This window comes from Callospermophilus lateralis, chromosome X (assembly GCF_048772815.1).
Source record: "Callospermophilus lateralis isolate mCalLat2 chromosome X, mCalLat2.hap1, whole genome shotgun sequence".
NCBI classification, from domain to species: domain Eukaryota; kingdom Metazoa; phylum Chordata; class Mammalia; order Rodentia; family Sciuridae; genus Callospermophilus; species Callospermophilus lateralis.
In genome coordinates this window covers 52,223,274-52,248,254 of record NC_135325.1, presented here as the reverse complement: position 1 = coordinate 52,248,254, position 24,981 = coordinate 52,223,274, and the positions used below count along the sequence as shown (strand labels likewise).

General features: G+C 40.7%; 1 protein-coding gene across 1 annotated transcript; it reads left to right on the top strand.

Annotated features, from left to right (window-relative positions):
- The first annotated feature begins 1,325 nt into the window (after nt 1–1,325).
- Nucleotides 1,326–24,981, top strand: Dgat2l6 (diacylglycerol O-acyltransferase 2 like 6). Its single transcript, XM_077107058.1, has 7 exons — nt 1,326–1,416; nt 18,337–18,447; nt 18,837–18,907; nt 19,265–19,469; nt 21,040–21,214; nt 23,412–23,623; nt 24,352–24,981. The coding sequence occupies exons 1-7, from the start codon at nt 1,326–1,328 to the stop codon at nt 24,504–24,506; spliced, it is 1,020 nt and encodes a 339-aa protein (XP_076963173.1). The 3' UTR covers nt 24,507–24,981.

The following is a 24,981-nucleotide window of genomic DNA, read 5'->3' as shown; positions in this document are numbered from 1 at the left end:
TAACAGTGCCTTGCAAACAGTAGTCACTCAATAAATAGTGACCAAAAAAAAAGTAAATCCAAAGGTCTGGGACCTGGGAGCCATCTTTGATTTTCCAAAGTCTTGTGTGCTGAATAAAATGCCCTTTAACCTGAAACATAGTAGTTTTTCATTAGCCATGAATTAAATTAAATGAACAATAATAACAGGAAACACTTATATAGTGCCTCCTGTGTACCATGCTCTGTGCTAAGCACTTTACATTCATTCACTCATTTAATCCTTAGTAAAACCCTGTTAAGTAAATATTGTCATTATTACCATTTTATAGATGGGGGAAATCAAGGCATAGTGGTTCACCAACTTGTAAGTGACAGAGCTGAGATTTGAACTCTAGCTGTCTGGCTCTAAACTCCATGATCCTAACCACTATGCTGCCTTTCAACAGCAAATGCTCACAGGGAGCATTAGAGAGAGAGAGCAATTTCCAAAGGGAATTTTCACAGGTGCAGCTAGGCCTGGAAGCTAGTCTGCCCTCTGTGCAATGCTCCTCCCACTCTGCCATACTGGATCTGGCTGCTGATACATAGCCTCTGGGAATGGAGGCACAAAGAGAGATCGGAGAAGTCTAGTTATTTGTGCAGAAAAACAGTCTTAGCTAGACTAGGAAGCTCTCAGCAGAAGAACCATAGCAGCCACTAGGGCAGAAACAAATATGACTACTGGGTCCCTTGTCTTTTAAAAAAAAATTATTCATTTTTTCAGTACTAGGGATTGAAGCCAGGGGCACTGTACCACTGACCTACATCTCAAGCACTTTTCAAATTTGGATACAGGGTTTTGCTAAGTGGTCAAGGGTCTCACTAACTTGCTAAGGCTGGCTTTTAACTTGCAATACTTTTGACTCAGCCTCACAAGTTACTGATATTATTGGCATGCACCACCATACCCAACTACCAGGTCCCTTTCTTGGAGCAGGGACAGATGCTGGGCTTCTTTTCAGAAGTCCCTGATTGAGGCCTAATCTGGTCTTTGTGCACTCATTTATCACACATGACCTCACCACAGATAAAGCCATCCAAGGCCATTTCTGCCACATTTAAATTGGGCATACATGGAGAAAGGAAACCTATTGGAGAGATGAGATAGTCTGACCTGCAACCAGACATGTGTAGGAAGTTGGGGTGGAGCCTCAAATAAGTAGTGAACTGGAGGAAAGGTGTGGTCAAGGCTGACAAAACTCCTGCAGTTAAGTGATAAGAGATTATAGCAAAGCATCTATAATCAACTCAGCTTACAAAGTTCAGAGCTTCTGGTTGGGCTTCTTGCCACAACAGAACAGCACCATGACCATGACCTTTTTCTCCAGGCTAAATCTTCAGGAGGGCCTCCGAACCCTCTCTGTTATGCAGTGGATTCCAGTCTATTTAATTTTAGGTGAGTGAATTCCAAGGGCTGGGAAGCACATGGGAGCACATCAAGAGGCCAGACACCCCCAGATGAGGAGGGTTCTGATGTGATCATCTGATTGTTCCCCCCCATTATTGGGGGAAGGACTGGGCTGGTGGCACAAAGGCCAAGAGTGAGGCTGTGGCTTTTCTTGTTTAAAGAGTATTTCAGCCTTCTCAGGAGCTGTCCCCTATTAAGCAGGCTGAAAAGAATCACATTTGGGCATAGGACAGAGGTGGTGGTGGCTTGCAAAGCTGGTGTTACTAGGAAGACATGAGGTGATTTTCTAGTATGAGACTGGAGAGAGAGAATTGTGAAAAACCCAGGGCTACCTTAGTGACTCATTGAACAGAATTTTGAGAAAGGACCAATTGTTTGGTGGACTGAGGGCACAACAGTCATCAATGCGGAACGGATGGGCTGACAGACATAAGCTCTGGCCAGCTAGAAACCAGGGCTTTGTGGGATATAAATTAGAGGGCCAAGCCTGGAAACAGGATGAGAAAAAATAATGTCATTCTGAAGGATAAACAGGTAGAAAACAGCTGGCTCCAATCCATGGGAGGCTATATGACCCCTTAGAACAGAGGATCTTAACCAGGGGTCTGCAGACCAAGAATTTGAGGGTAATTACAGGACTTTGAATTTGACTTGAAAGAAATACATTTTTACTTCCACTAACCTCTAGTGGAAATGGAGCATATCCTTTGATGATGAATGTAGGCAATAAACCCCAGAAGTGTCAGCAGCCCCTGTGACTTTGTAAAGAGCAGACACCACAGAGATTTGCATTTCATATTAAAGTTGTTACAGGCATCTTGAAATTTCATTTATGCCCATGACTGCTTCAAAATTCCAGTAGTTATTAGAAAGACTGATACATCTGGTTATTTATGCATAAACCAAGAAATCCATATTGGTTACTAATATCACGTTTTGAAGGAATATTGTGATAACTGTATTTTAATATAATGGGCTTCTTTTGTATGTGTGTGAACCTTATTTTGTGCATTTTAATTTTTTTTTTTGGTTGTAGATCGACACAATACCTTTATTTATTTATTTATTTACATATTTATTTTTTAGTGTAGTTGGACACAGTAGCTTTATTTTATTTATTTATTTTTATGTAGTGCTAAGGATCGAACCCAGGGCCTCGCATGTGCTAGGTGAGCATTCTACCACTGAGCCACAACCCCAGCCCCTCCTTTATTTATTTTTATGTGGTGCTGAGGATTGAACCCAGTGCCTCACATGTGTTAGGCAAGCACTCTGCCACTGAGCCATAACCCCAGCCCTATTTTGTGCATTTAAAAATATTTTTCAGAGAAGGAGTCCATAAGCATCACCAGGTTTCCAGGGAGGTCCATGGCACCCCCAAAAGATAAAGATTTATTATACCTTATTAAAAAGGAAATTCTCTACTTGGGAGGCTAAGGCAAGAGGATAAAAAGTTTGAGGCTAGCCTTGGCAACTTAGGGAGATGCTAATTCAAAATAAAAGATAAAAAGGGCTGGGGATGTAACTCAGTGGTAGAAGCACCCTTGGGATTCAATTGCCAGTGCCACAAAAATAAAATAGATAGATGATAGATGATAGATAGAGAGATAGACAGTAAAATGGAATCATGCCTGAACTCATCAATGGTTTGACTCTAGCTGTAAAAAGAAAGTTAATTTTTGTAAACTTATTTGTTTATACTTTTTCAGTTTCTTTTTGTTTTCCTTTGCATTCTGCCTTAACTTCCGCAAGAGACCCCTTTGTTAAGTTCCAGTCCTCAGCTAGAAAAGTGAGCGGCAAGGGAATTTCCTAAGAGACTTGGTATAGCACTAGCAGCCATCATTTCAAGTCTGGAACCCCAAAAGAGTGAGCAAATAGAGGCGAGAGAGCAAGGGAAAGAGGTCAGGAGAGGAAGAGCTGAGGGCTGGGGGCGTGGCTCAGTGGCAGAGCACCTGCCTGACTTGCCCTAGGTTCAACCCCCAGCACCTCAAAATAAAAGTTCAAAATAGGGGCTGGGGATGTGGCTCAAGCGCTTGCCTGGCATGCGTGCGGCCCGGGTTCGATCCTCAGCACCATATACAGACAAAGATGTTGTGTCCGCCAAATACTAAAAAATAAATATTAAAATTCTCTCTCTCTCTCTCCCTCTTCCTCACTCTCTCTCACTCTTTCTTTAAAAAAAATAGTAGATCTTGCTTTAAAAAAAAAAAAGTTCAAAATAGGAGAGAGGAGGAGCTGTGGATCCTTTTAGGCTCATGGTCTCTTCTACACACGAAGGCCTTGGTATAATACTTGAACACAAATGCCCAGATTATCTTGGTCTTCTGGGGTGGCTCTCCTTATTAAAATGGTCTTATTTTTCTCCCAGAAAAAATCACTACTTCCTGAAGTACTTTTTCTTATATTCCTTTTCCCCTTTCAAAGGACACTGTCTCTGGGCAGGGAAAGAACTGAGGGACTATCAGGCAACTAAATAGGTAAGGGACCAAGAAGGTGAGGGTTAGCTTTCTGCATGCTAAATAAATCTCTCCAGCTTCCAGTGGTCCTGGAAGAGCTGGAGGACCGGAGTGGGCATGATACGGACACATGATGGCATGGTTGTGTCATCAGTGAAATCACATAATAATAAATGTGAATGTTGTCTTTTGCCTACATTTTAAAGGTTATTTTTTATTGTGATAAAATACACAGAACAGCAAATTTATCATTTTAACCATTTTAAAGTTTACAGTTCAGTAATGTTCAGTACATTCACCATCAATCATCTCCTGAATTTTTCATTTTCTCAAACTGAAAATCTGCATGTGTTAAACACTAACAACCCAATTTCCTCTCCTTCCACTACTTGCAACTACCGTTCTCCTTTCTGTATATGAATTTGCCCATTCTAGGTACCTCATGTAAGTGGAATCATACAGTATTCAACTTTTTGACTGACTTACTTCACTTAGCATAATGTTATTAAGATTCATCCATATGGTAGCATATGTTAGAATTTCCTTTTTTTAAAAAAAATTAAGGGGCTAGGGTTGTGACTCAGTGGTAAATCGCTTGCCTTGCACATGTGAGGCACTGGGTTCAATCCTCAGCACCACTTAAAATGAATAGACAAAGTAAAGATATTGTGTCCATATGTAGCTAAAAATATTTTAAAAAATTTAAGACAGGTTCTTGCTATGTTGCTAAGGTTGGCCTCAAATTCAAGATCCTCCTGCCTCAGCCTCCCAAGTAGAGAATTTCCTTCCTTTATAAAGCTAAATAATATTACCTTATATGCATACACTAAATATTGTCTATGCATTCATCCATTGATAGATACTTCTGCCTCTTGGCTACTTTAAATAATGCTGCTCTCAACATGACTGCTTAAACTGAGTGGGATGCGACATGCCTGTAATCCCAGCAACTCAGGAGGTTGAGGCAGCAAGATTGCAAGTTCAAGGCCAGGCTCAGCAACTTAGTGAGATCCTAAGCAATTTAATAATATTCTGTCTCAAAATAAAAAAAATAAAAATAAAAAGGCTTGGGGATGTAGCTCAGTGGTGAAGTGTCCCTGGGTTCAATTTCTAGTATTGAAAGGGAAAAAAAAAACATAGGTACATAAAAATCTCCTGAAGACGCTGCTTTTCTGCTTTCAATTTTAATTCTCCACATCCTCAGCAGCACTTTTTTTTGGTGCTGGAGATTGAACCCAAGCGCACTTTACCACTGAGTTATATCCCCATCCCTTCATGTTTTTTGAGACATGGATCTCACTAAGTTGCTTAGGGTCTCATTAAGTTGCCAAGGCTGACCTTGAAATTGTGATCCTCCTGCTTTAGCCTCCAAGACACTTGGATTACAGGTACATATCACCACAAGCAGCTATAACCATGCTAATGGGTATGAAATGATATTTGTGTTTTTTAAAATAGTTTTTTAGTTGTAGATGGACACAATATCTTTATTTTATTTGTTTATTTTTATGTGGTGCTGGGGATCAAACCCAGTGCCTCACACGTGCTAGGCAAGAGCTCTACCACTACCACTAAGCCACAACCCCAGCCCTTCATTGTGGTTTTGACTTGCATTTTTCTAGTGATTAGTGATGCTAAACATCTTTTCATGTGCTCTTTAATTATTTATTTATTTAGGTACCCAGGATTGAAGCCAGGGCCCCTTAACCACTGAACTACACCCCCAGCCTTTTTTATTTTTTAACTTGAGACAGGGTCTTGCAAGTTGCTTGGGGCCTTGTTAAATTGCTGAGGCTGGCTTTGAACTTGCAACCCTCCTGCTTTAGCCTCCTGAACTGCTGGGATTACAGGCATGTGCCACCATGCCTGGCTCTTGATTTCTATTAGATTTATTATTATTCCATTTGGCTTTCTCTACTAGTTTAGATGTTAAACATCCTGATTCTTTTCATTTAGTGATTATTCTAGATATTAGAAGAATCCTGGGTCTTGGCAAGTACCAAATTAGCTATGTCATCTACAAGGTGTGATGTCTACAGAGATTAAAATATGTTCTCCAATAGTTATAGAGCAAGCACTAAATATAAGTAAGACCTTGGGCTGCCTTTTCTGAGACTACAAATGAGTTAATTACATGGTCTTTACTATCTAGTAACAGAGATAAATGAATCATTCATTCTAACATTGTGCATAGTTTATATGCCAATGCTGGACACATACACAAATCACTATAATGTCAGATAGGCTGTGGTAAGCAAAAGAAAGAACCATGATAAAGTGATATTAAGGTGTCAGGGCAAAAATATTACAAATGGTTGAGTGGATCAGGAGAGTCAGGAAAGGAAAGAAATGATGTGGTTAAATAGGACATGAATTAGCTTGACACTATTTTTTTGGAGAGGTTATAGGTTATATTTGAAGAACTTGAAACTAAATTGATAGTCTGTCCATATTCCTTCTTCCTAAGCAGAAACCTTTAAGTTCAACTCTTGTTCTTTTTTCTCTTCTTTACACATCCTTCTGATATACATGGGGGAGTCTGCCCTCTAAATTTTAGTTTCTGATACTACAAAAAAATAGAATATAGTCTTGGGGATCAGCCAGAGTTCTGCCATCTACTGCTACAAGATCTTGTGCAAGTAACTGCCACAGTCTGGCTGGGCACAATTCAGGAGCCACTTGTCAAAAGAAACTAACTTTATTTTTAGAACCACACACGCCAAGCAAAACAGCTCCTCAGGAAAAAACCTTCAGAGCCCAACTGCCACCACCGGCTTCCCACAAGCCTCTCAACCTCCCCCACTCCTCCTGTCTTGAGGCCGATTGGCTGGGTCATGTGGGCGGAGCCAAAAATCCCCCAATGAGCAGCTCCATGGTCTGAAAGGGCGGGGAAACAGCCCAATGAGCATCACCGCAGAGGAGCCAATCAGTTGGCAGCTAGAAGTTTGCTGGGGTTGCTGTGAGCCAATCATCAGCTGGCAGCTGGAAGTTTGCTGGCAGCTGGAAGTTTGCTGGCAGCTGGAAGTTTGCTGGGGCCCCTTCGGCTGTGGCTCTCAACATCTCCCCCTCTCTGTTTAAACAACAAGCATGTGGCTTAGGGACCGTGCCTGCCTTAGGTTGTCCAATAGTATATATGGTCCTTACCTGTTATCGGATGAGCTGACCTCAAGGCGTCAGCCTCCTGTCTTAGGTTGGTACCATTGCAATTGGATCTTACCCGTCACTGACTACTGGTCCAGTATACAGCCACACCTGTGGATAGGTCTTTGTATCAGCACGGGGGGCGGGGGTGAGGTTCTTTGCCTCACCTCTATTGGCCCCCAAATTTTAGCTGAACGACCATGACAAGCAGAAGGGAGGAAGATACACCAAGCCAATTGATGGCTCCTTTTGGAAAAATTGTACCACCGATGACATCATCAGCAAAAATACCCCAACACTACCACAAGTCGCTGCACCAACACATAGTTCACAATGCATATAGGTGAGTTCAGGCAAGTTTTGCAAGCAGTTCAGTGATCGCTCCTTTTGGAAAAATTGTACCACCGATGACACCATCAGCATAAATACCCCAACACTACCACAAGTCGCTGCACCAACAGATAGTTCACAATGCATACAAGTGAGATCACAATGCATACAAGTGATACATAGTCCAGGCAAGTTTTGCAAGCAGTTCAGTGATGGCTATTGAAGAAGCTGTAGATTGGTTTTATTTTTGTCGTCACTGGCACTGGGATGAAAATAGGAATTCTGGGAATAATGGCTAAAGAAAAAATTATACAACATTCCAGAAGGCACTAAAAGAAAACAATTTTCTTTTTTTTTTTTTTAGAAAACAATTTTCTTAACAATGTACCTTATTTTCAACAGAATTATTAAATATAATGAAAAGGAAAGGTGAAAGTAAACAGATCTGTTAACCTCCTTTTTTTGTTCATATATTAAAACAATCCTCAATAGCTGTTTACCCAATTTAAATTAAACCATTTAAATCACGTGAAAAAAAAATTGGATCCATTTTTTCATGAGCGCTCATCATATATGATATATGGACATACGTACATTCAAACATATAACACAAAACACAAGTGTGCACACATAATATAATACATACAACACATAACATAATAGTAAAGGCCTTATAACTTTTTACAGGTGAAATCTCCATTGCAATGTTTAAAAACTCTATAGTCAAAAAAATAGAACTGATCAGCAAAACATTAACCTAGGTCTGTATGAGCTCAAAAAACAAAATAGAACTTCATGATATGGGAAAGGGTAATAATAAAATAGATATTGAAAAAAGCATCCTGGTTCTGTTGCAGATGTAAGAATAGCCAAACTGGAGTTTTGGATATCAGTTGTTGTGGATTTGAACCAAATCATCTTCTTTTTGGTCTGTAGAAATCGCTTTAGTTAATCTTTCTGGAATCCAAATCAGCTGCTGTTCTCCCTGTGGAAACACATAAACAGATCCCCGACTCCAGACAATCACTGGGTCAGGAACTTAGTTAATCTCTCTGGAATCCAAATCAGCTGCTGTTCTCCTGTGGAAACACACAAACAGACCCCCGACTCCAGACAATTACTGGGTCAGGACCTTTCCATTGTCCTGTTAGAATATCCTTCCAAAGTACCTTGGGCTTATGTACATTTTTTGGACACATATGCCTTTCTGTAGCACTAAGCCCTGATGAATTCAAATTTAAAAAGTTTAGAGTAAAAAGGGTTATTTTAAGTTTATCTTTGGGGAATATATACCCCTTCCCAATTCCTTCTTTTTGCTTTAATAAGTACATTTTAATAGTTTGATGAGATCTTTCAACTATGCCTTGTCCCTGTGGATTGTATGGGATTCCTGTTATATGAGTAATGCCAAATGTTGAGCAAAATTGTTTAAAAGAGGTAGAAGTATAACCAGGGGCATTATTTGTTTTTAACTGTTTTGGAACGCCCACAGTGGCAAAATTTTGTAAGCAATGAGCTATAACATCTTTAGTTTTTTTCTCCGGCATGAAGGGAGCCCATCAAAAATCCAGAAGAAGTATCAACTGTAACATGCAAATATTTTAATTTTCCAAATTCTGGCAAGTGTGTGCCAAATATGGTTAGGTATCAATCCTCTAGGATTGACTCCAAGATTAACTTGTGGTAAAAAGGTCACACAATTTTGACATTGTTTTATTATTTGTCTAGCTTGTTCCTTAGTTATTTTAAAATGCTTTTGTAAAGTATTAGCATTGACATGGAACTTTTTATGAAAATTTGTAGCTTCTTCTAGTGTAGAGAAAATATGTGTGTCATGTGTAGTTTTATCTGCTAAATAATTGCCCAAACTAAGGGCTCCAGGCAATCCTGTATGTGCCCTGATATGTCCTATAAAGAATGGATCTTTTCTGTCCCAGATTAGACTTTGTTTAGTGGAAAGCAAAGAGAAAACAGTAGAGGAAGGGGAAATCCTACCAGCATCTTCAAGGGATACTATAGCATTAACTATATACTGACTATCGGAAAATAAATTAAATACAGAATCTTTAAACATCACAAAAGCTTGTAATACTGCATTAAGCTCTACCTTTTGAGCTGACTGTTTGGGTACTAAGAATGTAAAAGTTTGATCAGGTGTAACTATTGCTGCTGTACCATTATTTGACCCATCAGTGAATATATTTGGAGCATTCATGATAGGTGTTTTTCTTGTCATTTTTGGAAAAATTAGAGGATGCGATGACCAAAAAGACAATAAAGGATTAGATGGTAAGTGGTTATCAAATGAAACATTAGATTTGTACATGATTATTGCCCAGGTATTTAACTCATTAGCTAACTCATCAGTTTGATTCATAGTATATGGAGTAATAATTTTATTGGGAGAAATTCCAAACACTCCCTTTGCTGCTTTTATTCCTTTGAGTATTAATTGTCCTACAGCCTCAGGATACCTAGTAAGAATAGTGTTAGGAGAATAAGATAAATGTATCCATAATAATGGACCTTCTTGCCAAAATACTCCTGTAGGAATATTTTTGTTGGTAGTACAATAAATAATAAAGGCAAACTTATATCAATTCTATCCAAATGCATATTTTCCATATATGTTTCAATGATTTTTAATGCCTTTCTTGCTTCAGGAGTTAACATACGGGGTGAATTTGGATCTGATGGACCTTTTAGGATATCAAATAAAGGTCCCAACTCTCCTGTTGGTATACCTAGATAAGGCCTTATCCAATTTATGTCTCCTAATAACTTTTGAAAGTCATTAAGTGATTTGAGTTGATCCACTCGTATTTGAATTTTTGGTGGACGGACCATGGTTGAGGATAATAGAACTCCTAAATAATTAATTGGAAAATTTAATTGTACTTTATCTATTGCTATCTCTAGATTATAATTTTTTAATAAGTTTGTAAGTGTGGCATAACATTCTAGCAATGTGTTTTTATATTTGTGTGCTAATAATACATCATCCATATAGTGAAATATTTGTAGTTCAGGATTTTGATTTCTAAGTGACTGGATTACTTTGTTAACATAAATTTGACACATAGTTGGGCTGTTACCCATCCCTTGAGGGAGTACTTTCCATTCATATCTCTGATCAGTACCTTCATGATTCAGTGCAGGGATAGTAAATGCAAAACGTGGACTATCCTCAGGATGAATTGGAATTGAAAAAAAACAATCTTTAATATCTATAACTAAAACATACCATGTTTTGGGCAAAGCAGACAATTGAGGAATCCCCGTTTGAGCAGGTCCCATAATAACCATCTCTCAGTTATTTTTTTTATGTGATCTTGAGCACTCCACCATAGTAGAAACAGAGCATACATAGTGCCAGTCTCTCAAGAATGTCCTAAACCTGGGCACAGTGGTGCACACCTATAATCCAAACAGCTCATGGGGCTTAGGAAGAAGGATCTCAAGTTCGAGGCCAGCCCCAACAACTTACAGAAGCCATAAACAACTTAGGGAGACCCTGTCTTAAAGTAAAAGATAAAAAGGGCTGCAGATGTGGCTCAGTTGTAAAGTGCCTCTGAGTTCAATCTCCAGTAACCCCACCACCACCATAAAAAAAATCCTGATCATCAATGAAGTGAGAAAATTCTCAACAGATGGTAGTTTTCTTCCTTTCTATCATAGAAATTAATGTTACTTGGAGTTCAACCACCTTACCTTAGTTTCTGCTGCTATAACAGAGTATCACAGATTAGATAACTTATCAACAATAGAAGTATTTTTAGCTCATAGTTCTGGAGGCTGGCAAATCTAATATTAAGGTGCTAGCATCTGGAGAGGGTCTTTTTTGCCACATCATCCCATGGCAGGCAGAAAGCAAGAAATGAGAGTGAGTACATGCAACAGGGAGGTGCAAGAGGAAGCCATGCTCACCTTTATCAGGAAGCCATTCCTGTAATGACAGCATGAATCTATTAAACACTTAAAGTTCCCACCCCTCAAAACTGTTGCATTGGAGATGAAGTTTCCAACACATGAATTTTTGGGGACACATTTAAACCATAGTACCACATTATGAGACTGCCAATCTTGCACTTGACCCACAGATGCATGACAATCACTTCCAATGTAGATACCCTAGACTTTAATTTCGTTGCACCTTCAGGAAGAAAAAATATAACTAGTTCCTAGAAAATTAAGCAGATAAAGGACTATAATGCATTCCCAGCATCCCCCACAGTCTCTGTCAAGACATCCTTCCCTGCTCCCTCTCCATCCTCCCTACAACTGCATTGGGCTGAAATTTTAACTTCCCGTGGCATCTTTCAAACTGGTTTGATATAGAGTAGCCTATTCTGGGTTCCCATTGCCTTTCACCTGAATCACTAAAACTCTTAGCTGATCTCCTTGGCTATGTTTTTTTTGTTTTGTTTTGTTTTTGTTGTTGTTGTTTTTAGAGAGAGAGAGAGAGAATTTTAATATTCATTTTTTAGTTTTTGGAGGACACAACATCTTTGTTTGTATGTGGTGCTGAGGATCGAACCCGGGCCGCAGGCATGCCAGGCGAGCGCACTACCACTTGAGCCACATCCCCAGCCCTACAGTTTTTCTTTCTTTCTTCCTTTTTTTTCAGTCCTGGAAATTGAACCTAGTGCTTCCTGCATGCTAGGCATGTAAGCTACAGTCCCAGCTCCCTGCCTACAGTTTCTATGGTTCCCACAGTTATTCCAAGTTGTCTTCCCAAAATACAGATATGATTAAGCCATTCCTCTGCTTAATAGTCTTTACTCACTACTCCTCAGCTCTAATGCTTACAGCTTCTTTCTCAGCTTCACTTCCTGTTCTATGGCTTTCTCATGCTTCTTCTAGTTTTGTAGATTGTACTGTTATTCAAAGGCCTTGGACTCTATCATCTCCAGGAATTTGTTCAAGCACTTCCTGTGCATGGAAGGCCTATCCTCCACCAATCAGTCAAACTCTTCCCCTTCTTCTTTAAATATTAACATTCACATGAAACCTAGAGTGCCTGAAAGCAGGAACTTCGTTTTCTACATATATTAATATGAGTTAATGCACAAAGGTGCTCAAAATAGCTCTTGGTACATAATGCTTAATAAATGCTACCTACTTTCTTTTTTCCAAAGTTTGGAGTGAAGATATATGACCTCTCTGAGCCTCAGTTTCTTCATCTGTGAAATGGTAATAATAAAATTACTTATCAGGATTGTGAGGATTAGATAAGATAATTTCACTTTAGGTACTGAATAGACTGCTATCTCGTAGCAAATGCTCAATACACAGGATCAAGGAGCAAATTTGTATTACTTTCATTATTTCAAAGCTTACTCCCTTCTTCTTCTTTCCAGTCCCCAATGATCTCCCCATGACTTTGAGCACAGCAATTTCATATGAGGCAATCTCAGTCAATGTATGTTTTTTTTTTTTATATACTGGATATTGAACATAGGGACATTTAACTACCGAACTGCATCTCTAGCCCTTTTATTTTTTATTTTGAGATAAGGCCTCACTAAGTTGCTTAGGGCCTTACTAAATTGCTGCGTTTGGCTTTGAACTTTCGATCCTCCTGCCTCAGCCTCCTGAGCCACCAGGATTACAGATAAGCACCATGTTTCTAGCAGTTCCAGTCAATGTTTGCTGAATTATTACATTATCTTTTACTACTATAGTTTCTTACACTTATAGTTAATTGCTTTTCAATAAGTAATCATAAAGCCACTGAAAATCCTCTTTGACAAACCAGCTGCGTTCTTGGATTTCTGCAAGCGTTGGGCCAACTGACTCCATTTGACAGGTGTTGCCAAAACTTAGACTTCATTCATTACCCTGAAACATAATGTTTTCACCCTTCATTTCCAGCTTATACTGGAAATAACTGGTTACCCACGGCTTTACACGCATGCGCACGCGCACACACACACACACACACACACACCTCTGATGGCATTTCCTTATTTGGAAGAAGGGCACTTGTGGTTTCTCTTCCTATTAACTTTTACCTGCCACTTGGGTAATTTTGAAATTGAACTTCTCCCTCTACTACAATTCAATGTAACAAATACATATCATGAGTCATCTGCCTGTGCTTGGCCCCAAGCTAATGACTACTTTCAAAGTTATGTATAACAGGGAAAGAGCCAGACATATGAGGTACTAGCTACAGAAGCAGACTAAGTGGAACAGGGACAAACAGGAACACAGCATGTTAGAAGGATGCAGAGGAGGAAAGCTTTAATTCTATCCAGGGGATTAGCAAAGATATCACCAAGTTAGTGTACTTTAAGCTAAGTCTAGAAAGCTGAGGAAATTTTGATAAGCAGAAAGTTAGGGAGAGAGTATTCAAAATAAAGTAACAGCATCAAAATAGGGGAACAACTGAAAGTAGAAATTTAAAACACAGTACCCCTTTAATATCATCAAAGAGTGAAATACTTCTGAATAAATACAATAAAAACATTTATGTCAATAAACACATAAAGAAAAAAGAAAGATCTCAAACACACTAATTTTTAGTTCAAAAAGCTATAAAAACAATAAACTAAGTCCAAAGTTAGCAAAAGGAAGGAAATAATAAGGATTAGAGTATAAATAAATGAAATAGAGACTAGAAAAAATAATAGAAAAGATCAACAAATGCAAGAGTTGGCTTTTTGAAAAGATAACATTGACAAACCTTTTTAAAATTTTTTTCTTAGTTGTAGATGGACCACATATCTTTATTTATTTTTATGTGGTGCTGAGGATCTAACCCAGTGCCTCACATATGCAAGACAAGTACTCTATCACTGTGTTACAACCCCAGTCCTTGACAAACTTTTAATTAGACTAACCAAGAAAAAGAGAGATAATATCAAATAAAATAAAACATGAAAGAGGATACATGACTACTGATACCACAGAAATACAGAGGATCATAAGACTAGAATGAATGATCACATGCCAGTAAATTGGACAACCTAGAAGAAATGGATACATTCCTAGATACATACGACCTACCAAGAATGAATCATGAAGAATTAGAAAATCTGAACAGACCAATAATGAGTAAGGAGATTGCGTCAATAATCAAAAATCTCCCAACAAGTTAAAGCCCAGAACCAGATGGCTTCATGACTGAATTCTACCAAACATTCAAAGAAGAATTAATATCAACATTTTTTGCAATACTGGGGACTGAACCCAAGGATGCTCTACTACTAAGCTACATCCCCAGCCCTTTTTTATTTATTTTTTAATTTGGAGACAGGATCTTACTAAGATTGGCCTCAAACTTGAGATCCTCCTGCTTCAGCCTTACAAGTGTGTGCCACAGTATCTGGCACTCAACATTTCTTTCTTTCTTTTTTTTAAGAAAGAGAGAGAGAGAGAGAGGGAGGGAGAGAGAATTTTAATATTTATTTATTTTTTTAGTTATCGGCAGACACAACATCTTTGTTTGTATGTGGTGCTGAGGATCGAACCCGGGCTGCACGCATACCAGGCGAGCGCACTACCGCTTGAGCCACATCCCCAGCCCCATACTCAACATTTCTTAAATGCTTCCAAAAAAACTAAAGAGGAGGGAACACTTCCAAACTCATTTTACAAGGCCAGCATTACCCTGATATCAAAGGCAGGCAAGAAAACTACAATAAAATAAAATTCTAGGTCCATATCCCTAATGAGAAAATAGAAGAAGCAAAAATTCTCAACAAAATATGAGGGAAACAAATCAAATAACACATCAAAAATATTCACCAAAGCTGGGCATGTTGGTGTACCCCTATAATCCCAGGAAGGAGGCTGAGGCAGGAGGATCATATGTTCTGGCTACCCTCAGCAACTTAATAAGACCCTGTCTCAAAAAAATAAAAGGGCTGGGGATGCAGCTCAGTGGTAGAACAGTCTTGGATTCAGTTCTCAGTACCACACACACACACACACACATGCGCACACACACATGCACGCACGCACACACACACATGCACACACACATGCACACACATACACAAGCACAACTTACAAAAGAAGAAAAAATAAATTCATCAAAATCAAAAGGTTTCACACTAAGAAAGAGACCCCCCCTCCATTAAGAGAAATAAAAGATAAGGGACTGGGAGAAAATATTTGCAAATCGTATACCAGAACAAAGATTTGTATTTAAAATGTATAAGCACCTCCCAAAGTCAATAGTAAAAAAACAAATAACCCAATTGAAAAATGGGCAAAAGATTTGAACAGAAGTTTCACTAAAGAGGAAACACAGAAGGCAGATAAGCAAAGGAAAAGCTGGTGAGCATCATCAGCAATCAGGGAAATGCAAATTAGAATGATGATGAGCTACAACTGCACATCTTTTAGAATGGCTTGGTCAGCCTCAGTACAAACTAAATTAGAAACCTGTGGAGCTAGGGATGTGGCTCAGTGATAAGAGTATTTGCCTAGAATGCCGGAGGCTCTGGATCAATCCCCAGCACTGCAATTTTTTAAAAAAGGAACCGATGTATATGAAATTCATTCATTTTTTTTGAGAGAGAGAGAATTTTTAATATTTATTTTTTAGTGGACACAACATCTTTGTTTGTATGTGGTGCTGAGGATCGAACCCAGGCCGCACGCATGCCAGGCAAGCGCACTACTGCTTGAGCCACATCCCCAGCCCTGAAATTCATTCTTGATAATCCTCTTCACATTCATTCACTTGACTGTGAACAAGATGTTGGAACTGTCTCCTGGTCTCAATGCCATGCCTAAGGGAGTGTCACACACACATACACACAAGTGCTTATTTTTCATCACTCCTTCCCCAGATGCCTTTGCTTTATGTCATGAAATTCCTTGTTTTGTGATCTTTAGCTTTTCTACTTTGGGCCTCTGTTTATTCTCTTTATTTTTACTTATTTATCTTTTATTAGAGCTTTATAGTTGTACACAGTAGTTGGGTTCCTCCTGACAAAGTGCATGGAATTCAATTTCAGTTCATGATCTTCCCCTTTTCCTCAGGTTCTCCCTCCCCTCTCCATTCTATTTTGAAGCTCTACTCTACTAGACTTCCTTTCCGTCCTCTTAACCACTGAGCCACATCCCCAGTCCTTTTTATTTTTATTTTGAAACAGGGTCTTGCTAACTTGCTTAGGGTTTCCCTAAACTGCAGAGGCTAGCCTTGAACTTGCAATTCTCCTGCCTCAGCCTCCCGAGTAACTGGGATTACAGACATGCACCACCACACCTAGCTATTTAGTTATATTTAATCGGTTCTTTTTACTAATGCATAAAGGTGAGGTTCCCTGTGGTATATTTATAAATGCAGATAACATATTTTTTAAAGAATTCATTCTGCATTGCCTCCCCTAACCCATCCCTCTACTCTGCCTCTCAGTCTCCTTCTTCTACATTACCGATCTTCCCTTTATCTTCATGATATCCTACAATCCCACTTTTGTTACACTGATGATATTCAAACAGGCTGGATCTGGAAGGCTTGTTCTCAGATTGCACTTCTGGTTTCCTGCAGAGCCACACCTGCAGTTCCAATAAATTCCACAAGATGGTGTTGATCCAGGTAAGGGCACCTAGGCTACCTACTGGTAGATAAACCAAATATGAAAGAAGGCACACAATCTGGCTACACTTTTAAAATAATGTCATATTTAAATAGCATTGCATATGCTAACTAAACATTAATCACTTAAGACTTTAAAGAGAAAATATTTATTTATCTATTTATTTATTTATTTTCAGCCTCTAGATATTTGTTGACCTACTGTGTGCCAGGCACTATTGTAAATACTGAAGATTTCAACAAAATTTATTCAAAGCAAGATACATTTAGACCACCTTTAATTAGAAATTTTTGGTTTTGATTTTTTGCAATACTGGATGGAACCCAGAGCCTAGCACACGGTAGGCAGGTGCTCTCCCACTGATTTATACCCCTAGCCATATTATTATTGTTGAGACAGAGTCTGGCTAAATTGCCAAGGCTGGCCTCAAACTTATGATGTTTCTGCCTCAGCCTCCAAAATTGCTGGGAATATAGGTGGGCACCACCATGCCCTGTTCATAACCTGAGTTTTTAAAGAAATGCCCACTGTGTCTTTTTACTGTTATTTTCATTTATGTCTCAAATGCAAGAGACAAGCCTGTTGGTAACTCGAGTTTCTTTTGTTTCTCTGAAAATTTCATCTACCTTGATGTGGCAGCTTGTTAAAGATGTCATTCCCTTAGCTAGGTCTTTTTTTTATTCACAATATGTGTATTTAGCCCATCTTTTCCATGAATGCAGATTTAAAAATGGAATGTAGCTCAGTGGTAGAGCACCTGTATCAGATGCAATGCACAAGGACCTGAGTTCAATCCCCAACATGGCAAAAACTACATAAAAATAAAATGGCATTCATTTCCCAGAACTGTAAGAAGTATTATGTTTGCATTTCACAGCCTGCTGTGTTCCTTTGCTAACAGAGATACATTTTTCCCCGTTTGAACTTTCATAACATTGTGAAAGGGAAAGAACAGAACATGGTCAGGCAATTTCTATTCTGCATTTTTTTTTCTCAGAATCAAATATCCTGTATACTGCAGGCAAGCTCTGGAATGCGCAGACTTAGCAGTTCAGAAAAGAAAGGAGGGTCAAGATTTTAGAAAGAATTTCCTGAGGTTCCAGAATGGGAATAATCAGCCACCAGCCCAACATGATGTTCTATTTTCTAAGAAGTACTGCTGTCCTTGGACCCCTGATGAAGGTCTGCTCTGAGCACTTCATGGTTCTGCTGTTAAAATCTCAGCCATTGAGAGTTCCAGATCCAATAATTCAGAGGTCTTCCTGGACCACAGAAGAGCTAGGCAAGGGTACAAGGGGAGAAGGAGAGAAGAGGCCACTCTGACTTTGTGCTGCTCCTTTGGTGTGGAGTGGAGATGGGAGTTATGGGAGGTGTGCTGAAACTGGAAAGAAACTGAAGGGTATGATCCCATGTTGTCTCCTCAGGAACTATTTCCATTATCAGTATACCCTACTTCATGGTGTTCACTAGATTCTGGTACTTGGCTGTGCTCGCCTTAGCCTGGCTTGCTTATGATTGGAATACTCACAGTCAAGGTAAGTGATGGGGGCAGAATGGTGGTCCTGTTTGTGCCACAGATAAAACTGCAGGGTGAAGGAAGTGGATGAAGTGTGGGGGGGATAAAGTGGGGAGGGAAGGGGACAGAGGGCTTTGCCAGGCTGCCCAGAAAGAATTAAGAGGTTGGAGTTTCTGAGAAGGTGCCCCCAGCCTTGAGATGTTGTCCCAAAAACTTTTTGGATGGCTCCAGAGGAACAGGGGCTTCCTGTCTTGGGAGTTGGGTTAGGGATGGTACTTAGAGCTTTAAGGTGTGGAAAGGAGACCCCTTTAAGGGCATGAGTACTTCCAGCAGAACTCTTCACCTGTGGGAGAGGTAAAGGGACTGGCAAGTCTCCAACTGCTCTTCCCTTTCCTTTTCTATCCACAGGTGGTAGGCGTTCAGCTTGGGTACGAAACTGGACCCTCTGGAAGTATTTCCAAAATTACTTCCCAGTAAAGGTGAGTATCTTTCTTCTGGATGCCCTTGGTCCTTTTTGCCCAGACTCTGACCCCCTATCTAGTTCCATTTATTCAAGAGTGCTGGTGGCCATCAGTGAAGGTCAAGGCCCAGAGGTATACTGCAGAGCAGAGACCCAAGATGGATGGGCAGGTGGGGGAACAGACGAACAGTGGAAAACCCAGGTTAGCCTCTTTGACCACTACGATTCCTGGCAAGCCTATGTCAATGATGGCATCCCAAGGAGCAAGGATTTGAGGCTCCTAGAAGGAAACATAGGCTACCCATTGGGCTCTGAGTCTACCCATCCCCTCTTTCTTCTGTCTAGCCAATGCTCTGACTCAATATCCCTCTAACAGCTGGTGAAGACACATGACCTTTCTCCCAAACACAACTACATCATTGGCAGCCACCCCCATGGAATTTTCTCTTATGGTGTCTTCATCAACTTTGCCACTGAGGCCAGTGGTTTTGCTCGGATTTTCCCATCCATCACTCCCTTTTTAGGGACCTTGGAAGGGTTCTTCTGGATCCCAATTGTGCGAGAATATGTAATGTCAATGGGTGAGTATAATAAATTATTCAACTTTTAAATTTTGCTTATTTTTTATTTGAGCATTAAAATTATACATAGCACTTGGGTTCATTTTGGCAAAATAACATATTCAAGGGATTTGATTTAAATCCCCATCCCCCCTGCTTTTCTTTCCCTCCTCTCTTCCCCATTCTCCCTCTTCTCCTCTAATGATCTTCCTTACATTCCTTCATTTATTTACTTTTGATTAGTATTTTCTATGTATACATACAACTGAAATTCTTGTTGGTACAATTATTCCATTTTAGAATCTATCTCAGGGCTCCAACACTGATAAGCACTGACAGTCATTCCCTCATAGAAAAGAACTTGGTAACAATTGAATCTAGAACCCACTGGGCCAGTGTCAGGAGTATGTGGTGAAGCATATGATTCTATCTGAGATCTGGGAGGCAGGATTTGGTTGGGCAACTGGGGAAGTTACAGGCATTCATATGATTTGCCAGGATTCCTTTCACAGAGGGAACCAGAAGGCTGAGTTCAGGATCAATGCCAAAATGGAAAGTAGAAGTTGAAAGCCAAGTATTAAACAGAATCACAAACAAAAATCAGGGATGATTCACCAGACTCTTTTCTGGGATGTCAGTTGCTTTCTTTTGGCCAGGCATCCATACAGCTCTCATCCAAGGGTAGCTTAAAAACATTTTAGAGTCTCATACCAGCTAGTATACTTTTGGTTCATGAACTTCATCTCCTTGGAACACCTCTGCCCTTGCATAAGATGCCATCCCTCAGAATCCAGGACAACTTCCCCACACCAGGCTTTAAGCCAGGGCAGCCTGACAAATGTCCTCTCTAGATGAATATTCATCCTTCTGGACACCAGAGGTAAGATACATTTATCTGAAGGGGACAAGTAGAATCACTAGAATCCTAGAGGACGCTTTTGCTTCCCTCTGAGGTTGACATGACCCTGGTGCAGGTATCTCTCTCCAAAGCTGTATCCTGGAGTCAATTTCTGTCATTGCAGTAGAGAGTAGAAGGTGAGTGAAGGGCAAAGACAGGATTCAGAAGTGATGAAAGACTCTGGCTATCATTGAACAACAAGGTGTCATCCACTTTCCACTGTTCATTTCAATTTGGCTTAGGTAGGCTCCCAGGTCTGCCTACTCTTTAAAACCACCAGCCAATGGCTCCCCTTTGGCTGGTTTTCCTTAGGGAAGAAGCATGTTGATGGTGGCTCTAGTCCTGATCACCCACGGAGGAAAGAACTCTGGAGGGTCTTCAGTGCTGTCAGTCTGAGAAGAGTGGAAGATGGCTGTAGTTCATGGGTTTCAAAGAATGTTGATTTAGAATTTGGTAGACTCTGGATGGAAGAAGGCAGAGGAACTCAATATAGTCCCAGTTGTATCAGCACAGACCCCCAAGTCAAGCATGTAGGCCTAAGGATCCACCTCAGGCTAGGTCTAGCCCAGGATATGGGGGCCAAAGACAGAGGGTGGGAACAGCAATAAGCAGGAGACAAAACTGTCTCCAACAGAAAGAGTCTGGAAAAACCCTGCACCAAGTTTCTTCTACCACTTGACTCTGGTTTCACAGGTATATGCCCAGTGAGTGAGTTGGCCCTGGAGTACTTGCTGACCAAGAAAGGCTCAGGAAATGCTGTGACTATTGTGGTGGGTGGAGCTGCAGAAGCCCTCTTGTGCCGCCCAGGAACCTCCACCATCTTGCTAAAAAATCGCAAAGGTTTTGTGAAATTGGCTCTGAAGACAGGGTGGGTCCCTGGGTTCTGGGCTCTCTTCTCACAATGACACAGGACCTCTGTAGCCCTCTCCAAAATGGTGTCCTCTCTGGGAAACCTGTTAGGGGGGCCCTTCTTCACTCTGTTTCCTTCTACCCCTTTACCACTGTGCCTTGGGGATGTTTGAACCTCCAGACATATTACAGTGGACAACTTTCTCACTTGAAGTTGGTGAAAGAATTATAGGAAACCTTGCACCTTATGCCCATTAGCCTGATAAGCTGGGGGTCTAGGGAAGTGGGGCTTCATTCTATATCCATCTACTCACTGGGAGACCCTGAGAACCTCCAAAGGGCAAGGAAGGCACTAGCCCTGGTGCTACGGGGATTGCCAAGATGAATAAGGCACAAACCCGAAGAACATCTAATTTGGTTTGAAAAAATATATTTTTTAAATATATATTTTCACTCATTCAGCAGTTATCAAATACCTACTATGTGTAGGACATAGGACTAGGCACTGAGGCTCTAGAAATAAATAAGATCTGGTCCTCACAAACCCACAGTCCATTGTGGAAGACAGACCCACACACGTATCATTACAAAATGTAATCAGAATCAATCATTTACCACCTCAGACAACCACCTAGTTTAAATTACCATCATACAATACTTCTATCTACTCTCCCTGCTTCTGTCTCCCTCCCTTACTTCCAAGAGTCCATTTACAACTATAGCCAGAATAATTTTTTTCAATGTAAGTCAGATCATCTCACACTCAAAATGCTCCAGTGGCTCCCATGCTATTTGGAACAAAAGCCAAAATCCTCAAAAGGGCCTAGAAGACACTAAGTCTCATCTAGTCCTTAGCCACCTCTCCTTCCTGACCTCATCACCCATTACTTCTTCCCATTGTTTGTGCCTTCACAACTCCACTGGCCTCCTTGCTGTTCCCTAAGTACATATACTCTTGCCTTAGGGTCTTGCCCTCATGTCCCCTCCACCTGGAGCACTATTCCTCCACATGGCTGCTTGGTCCATTCCTGTACATCCTTCAAGCCTTTGCTGAAACATCTCTTTTCAAATGGCTCTATCCTGACTCTCCTGCTTTGCTGTTTTCCTATTGTATTTATCATCTTCTTATATATCATCTATTTTATTTACCTGCTATTTCAGTGTTTATCTTCCTCCTCTTCCAGTAAAAAAATAAGTTCCATGAGGTCAGAGATTTTTTTTGATCCAGTGTGTTCACTGATATATTCTGAGGGCCTAGAATAATGCTGGCACATAGAAAGAACTCAAGAGATATTTGTTGAATGAACCAAGTGCATAAGGGAGATGCATACTAATTGCTATGGGAGCGTCAATTCCATGGAAAGACCTTAAACCAGAGTAGAGGTTTCATAGTTCAGTGACATCTGAACTGTGAATTTAAATAGTAGGAGTTTCCAGTCAGATGAAAAGGGAGAAAGAATTCAAGCATTCCATGAGGATATATGAAATATCAGGTACCATGTTAGGCCCTTGGGATTCAAAGGTGAATATGATACTATTCTCATTTTTGATGGGCTTGCCATCTCCTGGGGAAGTCAGACAGGAAAGGAGATGACTATAACGCAGGGCTAGGGAGTGAGAGGACAAGAGACAGGTCAGCAGTAGATGAGGGGCACCAAAGAGACTGTACAGGGTGGGGGATTGGAGGTAGCTAAAGAAAATTTCTTCTAGGGGACAATATCAGAACTGAGAATTGGAAGGCAAAGTGGAATTTGCCACAAGAAGACAGAGGGAACAGCATGAACACATAGATGAGAGAGAACTTTGCACACTTAGTATGGCTAAACAGGGCTCAAGGAAGGAGCAGGGAAAGGGGCAGCTAGTCAAGTAGGGAGAGCTGGAGCACAAAGGCCATGCTAAGCCCTACAGTACACAGTGAGGAGTTCTGGAAGAGTTTCAGTGAGAGCAGTGACATGTTCACACATATGCAATTTAGGAAGATCATTCTGGATGCTGGATTCACTGTAGGTAGTTAGGTGTCCGAGATTAGTTTCATTCTGTCACAGTTCGTTTGGGAGAGTGGGACCTGGCAGGAATACTTGAATGCTTAAATTTTTGACCTATAATGAGGAGGTTGGAGAAATTTCTGATCTTGGATGGAGTTTTTCCAGGGGAGATTTTGCTTGGGGAGGTTTTTGCTTCCTCGGGGATTTCATACCCTGCCTTTCTCTTTGCAGGGCATACCTTGTCCCTTCCTATTCCTTCGGTGAGAATGAAGTTCACAATCAGGAGACGTTCCCTGAAGGCACATGGTTAAGGTTCTTTCAAAAAATCATCCAGGGAGCATTAAAAAAAACCCTGGGAATAAATTTGTGTACCTTCCATGGCCGGGGCCTCACTCGTGGATCCTGGGGCTTACTGCCTTTCAATCGGCCCATTAACACTGTTGGTGAGCTTTCCACATTCCCTGGGCAGAGTGGGTCCTGGATCCCCCCACCCCAAGTCATCAAGTCCTAGGAGATCTGACTAACAGCTAGGATGGGACAAAAGGAATTCTAGTAGGTGTGGTTTAGAGTAGGGTGGGGAAGACAATTAAGCAGATAACAGTTGTGGCCATTCCCAGGTGAGAGAGTTCAACAGCTGTCATGAGTACATCATTATTCATACACACTCCTTCAGCTCCCTCCTGTGCTTACTCTGGTTCTCTGCAATATGGTTGATATTAGGTGACCAGAGCATGAGGGCCAATATAGAGCTGGAGCAGGGGTAGGGGGTGTGAAAAATGAAGAAAGTACAGGGTGCAGTGGTACATGTCTGCACTCCCAGCAGCTCAGGAGGCTGAGGCAGGAGTACTACAAGTTAAATGACAGCCTCAGCAATTTAGCAGTAACATTTAAAAAAAAGGGGGGGGGGCTGGGGATATAGCTCAGTAATAAGGCATCCCTGGGCTCAATCCCCAGAGAGAGAGACAGAGAGAGAGAGAGAGAGAGAGAGAGAGAGAAGGAAGGAAGGAAGGAAGGGAGGGTGGAAGTAGGAAAGAAAGAAAGATCAACAACGATAAAAAAGCAAGAAGGAAGGGAAAGGGCCCAGATACTGTCAGTATGTGGCCCCAGTGAGGGAAGGGTAGTGTGACTTGGGGTGGGGACTCTGATGCTTCTCTCTTCTCCTTCTCCACAGTTGGAGAACCCCTGCCAATTCCCAAGATTAAAATGCCCAACAAGGAGACTGTGGACAAGTACCATGCACTCTACGTCAGTGCCCTGCGCAAGTTGTTTGACCAACACAAAGTTGAATATGGCCTTCCTGAGACCCAGGAGTTGACAATCATATAACAGGAGCCAGATTCTCTGTTACTAAACCCACAAAGTCACAAAGGATCCAAATAGAGAAAATAATAAAGGAAGAATGTGGAGAGGAGCTGGATCTTAGGGATATGAAGTGATGACAACCAAGCCAAAAGTACTTATTGAATCTGGGTTCCAGAAATGGTATCCCCTCCCAAGTGACAGAGTCAAGTATGGAGAAAGGAAACAGTTTTAGGGCAACAACCCTGTTTAGAGGTCTTGTGAGTCACTCTAACCAACTAATTGAAGTAATGAGAAGCCAACAAACACTGTGCCCTGTCCTCCTAAACCTTAGCAATACCATTACTATTTAGGGTTAAGATTAGAAGCTTTGTGTAGAAGAAGGGTAGCTTGTTTCATCTCAAGTTCTTTCCTTACAATTTGGGGACTGCCACAAGGTAAATAAGGGGCCTGAACTGTGGCTCATGCAGACAGGATTCCCTCACCTATGACAGAGTTCCAG